Genomic DNA, 5,155 nt, shown 5'->3' with positions numbered 1-5,155 from the left:
ACGCGCATGCGCGGGGTGGGCTGTGGGTAGGGGGGGGACCGGGAGCGGCCTCCGGGCCTGACGGTGCCCCGAGCCCCGCGCGGGCCTGGGTCGCTGGGCCGGTCCGGTGGGTGCCCCTGTGTAAGGCACAGCGCGGGCCTGAGCGTGTGCACGGCGAGAATCTGCTGTTTGAAGCAATTTTGGCGTCCAGACGGCGTAGGAATGATGATTTTTGAGATACCGACTGAATCTCTCGCCTTTGCAGGTCAGAATGGCATCAGACGAGGGAAAGCTCTTTGTCGGCGGGCTGAGTTTTGACACCAACGAGCAGTCGTTGGAACAAGTCTTCTCTAAGTACGGACAGATCTCAGAAGGTAAGAGGGCAGCACCCAGCTGGGGGGGCGTCTGTGGACCCCGGGGGTTGTCCCGGTGCTGGTGCCTTATTTCTTTCTCTCCTCCTTACAGTTGTTGTGGTGAAAGACAGAGAGACTCAGAGATCCAGAGGTTTTGGCTTTGTTACTTTTGAAAACATAGATGACGCTAAAGACGCGATGATGGCCATGAACGGAAAGGTGAGGAGGCTTCAGAGCTTTTCTATTGCCTTAAAATGCAGCAAGAGAAGTTTGAAAGATGTGTGTCTGTTCAATGCCACGCAGAAAAACAGATAAATCTAGTGTTTTAAAGCAGTGGGACTACATAAATAACAAGAAAGAAGTTGTTAAAAGTTTCGCAACTTAATATATACAATTGAAAAATAGTGATGCTTTATAGGAATTGCTTCTGTTTACTGTTTGAACGGGAATTTACTGTGTAGTTGGCTTAGTTGTGACATTTAAATAAGACTTTTGTAGAACTTAACTAAATTTTGGTACTGCTTGCCTGGCAGTGAAGGCGTGTCCCTCATTGTGTGTGTGTGCTTTGCTGTTTAACTGCCTAAATATTGACCTGGTGTATTTTTTTTCTTCTGGGTAGTCTGTAGACGGACGTCAGATCAGAGTTGATCAGGCTGGAAAATCATCAGAGAACAGATCCCGTGGGTACAGAGGGGGCTCCTCAGGGGGCAGAGGCTTTTTCCGTGGCGGCAGAGGTCGGGGCCGTGGCTTCTCCAGAGGTGAGTGTGTGTCTGTGTGACTTGTGGTGCTTGTGGTAGTGATGTCATTTGTCAGAATGCTTAAAAAACGCATTTTTGGTGTCTGTTGCAGGTGGTGGGGAAAGAGGCTATGGCGGAAGCAGATTTGACTCCAGAAGTGGAGGGTACAATGGCTCCAGAGATTACTATAATAGCAGGTAAAGGCATCGTGGCCGCTGGCGGGTGGTGGGGAGGCTGTTGAAGATTCGTTGCCGGTTTGACATCAATAAAAGGCAGAGCAGTTCTAAAGCAAGTGACTCTTTTTTCAAAGGCAGAGCAGTTCTAAAGCAAGTGACTCCCTTTCCCAGCAGGAGTCAAGGTGGCTATGGCGACAGGTCCTCAGGAGGCTCCTACAGAGACAGCTACGACAGTTACGGTAAGTGCTGGTTCAAGCGGGAGCGCTGTACGTGTGCTGTAGGCACTCTCTAAACCTTCTCACCCTCTGCTCGAGTCTGGGGACGCCGTACGGCGCAGTCGGACTGTACCGCTAGGTCTGCTCTTGGCCCGTAAAGAACCAAATCTGTCAGGCTTTGGACGTGGTTGTGCCGGTTAAAAGTTCTAATTTGTAATGCATGTGTAGGAGTTGCTTGGATCTAAGGCAAAAAAGCAAGGTTTTTTTTAAAAAAAAAAACACAGTATGTTCCTCGAGCTTGAGACTAAGCCCAAACTCGGATGCCCTAACAAACTTTAATCAAGGGTGGGGGAGTTGTCGTACGCTGTAGCCAACTAGCACTAGCTTCGGAAATAATGCAAAGGGAGTAAAATGCTGGAACTTGTCTATGCTTCAGTGCCTTTACAATTGTGCCTGCTTCTTGTCCTCAGCTACACACAACGAGTAAAAATCCTTCCTGACTCAAGATCGTCCTTCCAATGGCTGTATTTATAAAGATTTTTGGAGCTTCGCTGAAATCGTTATTGTGTAGTACATCTACTTGTATTTTCACTTTTGTAGTATTATCAGTTCTAATCTTGTCAAACACAGCCTGACAGCTTCTGATAATAAGATGGTCTAATTAGACTTTTCTTTAAAGAAAGCTCTGCTTTCAAGTGTTTTTAATCTTTTTTGAAAGCACTTCAGATTTTATTTTATCCTTCACGATGAGCCAAGGTGTTTCTTTTTTTTTTTTTAAAGTTGTGAAGTTGGGGCCCCAATTCAGTTTCTTTTGAGATAGAAAGGACCTTTAATTCAATGTTCACTGGAAGCTGAACAAGCTGTGGACTCTTTTTTTTTTTTTTAAGTGCATTACCTTCGTCTTTTGTAACATTCCTTTAGTGTAGCAAGGTAGGAATGCAGCCTGGGTACAAATTGGAAGGCAAACCACCTTGATATATCTAAAGAGAAACTTGCTTGTATGTTCAACCTGCATAACGGTATTTTTACTGTTGTAATGATGTAAATTACCCAGAAATAGACTTGCAAACTTACCATAAAAAAAAAAGAGGTTCTTGAAAATGTTTATTTATATTGTCCTTTTTTACTGGAAGAAATATGCATATTCCATTGATATTGTATTTGAAGTGGTAAAGGATTCTTGTATACAGTTTTCTTTGGCTTTACGAAGCCTATTAAAAGACCGTCTGAAATGAACTCTGCTCCTGACATTTACATTTCATTGCACAACACAATCCTTATCTACGAAGAACAGTCTGAGAGAGAGAGAGAGGAGAGAAAAGCCTTAGTGACGGTGTAAGAGCCAGACGTACCCACCAGTTGCTAGAATTAAATCGGTCTTGACATGTGAATTTGTCAAATACCTGCACATGAGAATGGTGAAACCTGTCTAGAGGCAGAGACCGACAGTCGGAAGCGGAGGGAAGGCTGGTGGTAGGAAGGATAATTGATGTTTCCATAAAATGCTGAAATAGCCTACACTGAAACGCTGTAGCTGAGAACCAGTCCTGTAGTCACCGGCCTCGTTAATAGGGTGTCAGGGGTGTGCAATGGTAGGTAAATTGCCGTAATTAGCTAGCTTTGTCATTGCCTTACAAGTTCTAAGAATTCTTTGCTAGCATATGGAAACTGCAGTGTCCTTGGAGAAAAGAAGTGTTGTGCCTCCAACAGAAACCTCTGAGACGAAAGCTGCTCTCTTGGCTAGTTCATATGTGGAAATAGTCCTGTAATTCGAGGTAACTCCTTTTGCTCATGTCCGCATCCTTCCTCTTGTTGAGAGCTCATTTTTGAAAGTCTTAAATGTACCTTGTGAAATAGTCCTTTTGACAATTTTGGTCAACCGATGGAAAAAAAAAAAATATTAAATACTAATAATTGTAAGCCATGCCGTACGCAACCTTTGGCTTGTGGCACAACTTGCGTCCCACAGATGAGGGTTGGGCATGCCGTCATGTCTTGCCAGTAGGTACGGAAGCAAGATGGGAAACCAAGAATTCCCTGACTCGATCCGTGTTCATCTATCGAGACTCTTTCTAGACTTCATTTAAAGTTGCTCACTTTTAATTGTAGCTTTCTTTGCCATCCTACTTGTTGCCATTAACTTTTTCCCATAGCCCACACACTTCCTAAGCGGCCATGTCCGAGTGGTAACTCTCTGCTTAGGGAGCAAACGATCCGCTGGCCGGCGTAGCCAAGGCACTAGCCAGCCCCGCAACAGTTTTTTTTCCCAGACTGTGCTTCTGTGGCGTGTGGTGGGTTCAGCGAGCGGCTGGTGAACCCCTCCTGTGCGGTGTGTCGGGGGGAGGCGGGGGGCGACCAGAAGGCTCCGCTCGACGGTTTTATTAATGCCCCGTTGCTTTGGCAGGGTGAGAGGAGACGGAGGCGGCTGGGAGCACCCTGAGGAAGGAGGTTCTGAGGAAGCGGGGCCAGGAGGAGAGTTGGCCAAGCAGGTAAGGACTGTTTGCCCCCCAAATGATGGGAGCCCCATCCCTTGAAGGAGGAGAGCCCCATCCCTTGAAGGAGGAGAGCCCCATCCCTTGAAGGAGGAGAGCCCCATCCCTTGAAGGAGGAGAGCCCCATCCCTTGAACAGTGACTCCATCCCTTGCCCCGTAGCCATTCCCAAGCCAAAAAAAGCTTTGCCCTCCCTCGCCGTGTCCCAGAGCTCTTCTCCCAAGTGGGGAACAGTCCAACTAGTAGTTTCTAGGTGAAAACTTCCCCTCTGCCTTTAAAAATGACCATTTTCATTCCCTTTCAGCAATAAAAGGCGTCTGAGAAGACCGAGAAGGAGCAGCCGTTGACTGGAGGGAGAGAGGGAGATGAAGAGCTTTTGGCCACTGTTGTGACTGGTTTTTATACAGGTCAACTGGAGGAGGAAATAAGTGGATTAAGCTAGAATAAAATAATGGAATGTGGAAAAATCTCTGTAGTACTTTTGTGGGGAAATACAAGGATATTGGGTTGTGGCCAAGGTGTACAATAGAAACCCAGTTCTCAGGTGTGGAGCCCAGTTAAAAATATGGAATAAACCAAAGCTGTTGTGTTCTGGGGACGTGGGTGGGGAGGAACCTGTCTGTAAGGGCTAGTGTGAGGGAGAAATTCAATTGCATCATAGTAACCTTCAATTAAGTGGCTTAATTACCTGAAGCTTGTGTATCTGCCAGACTTGAGACACAGGTGCATTTGAGGGGCTCTGTTGGGTGAGTGATGGCACAAACGTGGGGTCGGTGCTTGTGTGGGAGAGAAGCTGCTGCTGCAGGGGAAATGGTGACTGATACAACAGTCTAATTTGCTGAAGTTTTTTTTTTGGAGCTTGGATAATAAATGGTTTCCTTCCATAGGCATTAGAGTAATTTTTTGCTGATGCAAGTTGAGGTGTGATGTTTCTGTTCCTCACTGAAGTTCACAGAGTTTTACACCTTAAAATTTTCAGGTGGGATGGGAAACTTTCCTGTCTGAAACTAGTGATCTCTCTGTGTTCGGGTACTTTCCCATCTCGGTGAAGGGAGAGGCAAACTTCACAGTTGGGTTTGGGGTTCATGAGAGTTAAATACTTACTTTATCTAGGTCTGAAAAGCCACAACTTGGGTATTAGCAAATTAACTCTGGTCACTTTGATTCCTGTGTGGGGCAGTGGCTAATAAAGGACTTGGATCCA

General features: G+C 46.1%; 1 protein-coding gene across 6 annotated transcripts in view; it reads left to right on the top strand.

Annotated features, from left to right (window-relative positions):
- CIRBP (cold inducible RNA binding protein) overlaps positions 1-4,418 on the top strand; it is a 4,789-nt gene extending 371 nt beyond the window's left edge. Inside the window, exons 2-8 of one of the 6 annotated variants that reach the window (XM_014958619.1) lie at positions 245-353; positions 445-551; positions 952-1,090; positions 1,182-1,266; positions 1,420-1,484; positions 3,865-3,949; positions 4,256-4,418. In XM_014958619.1, the coding sequence (XP_014814105.1) occupies positions 245-353; positions 445-551; positions 952-1,090; positions 1,182-1,266; positions 1,420-1,484; positions 3,865-3,869 (510 nt within the window). In that variant the 3' untranslated portion in view covers positions 3,870-3,949; positions 4,256-4,418. Of the gene's footprint in view, positions 1-244; positions 354-444; positions 552-951; positions 1,091-1,181; positions 1,267-1,416; positions 3,950-4,255 lie in introns of all 6 variants that reach the window. The other 5 variants (XM_014958618.1, XM_014958617.1, XM_014958616.1 and 2 more) reach the window with 5 other exon arrangements.
- Positions 4,419-5,155: the final 737 nt, after the last annotated feature.

This window comes from Calidris pugnax, unplaced genomic scaffold, assembly GCF_001431845.1.
Source record: "Calidris pugnax isolate Ruff unplaced genomic scaffold, ASM143184v1 scaffold425, whole genome shotgun sequence".
In the NCBI taxonomy this organism is placed as follows: domain Eukaryota; kingdom Metazoa; phylum Chordata; class Aves; order Charadriiformes; family Scolopacidae; genus Calidris; species Calidris pugnax.
The sequence above is the reverse complement of the archived record's forward strand: the minus strand, read 5'-3'. Positions and strand labels throughout refer to the sequence as shown.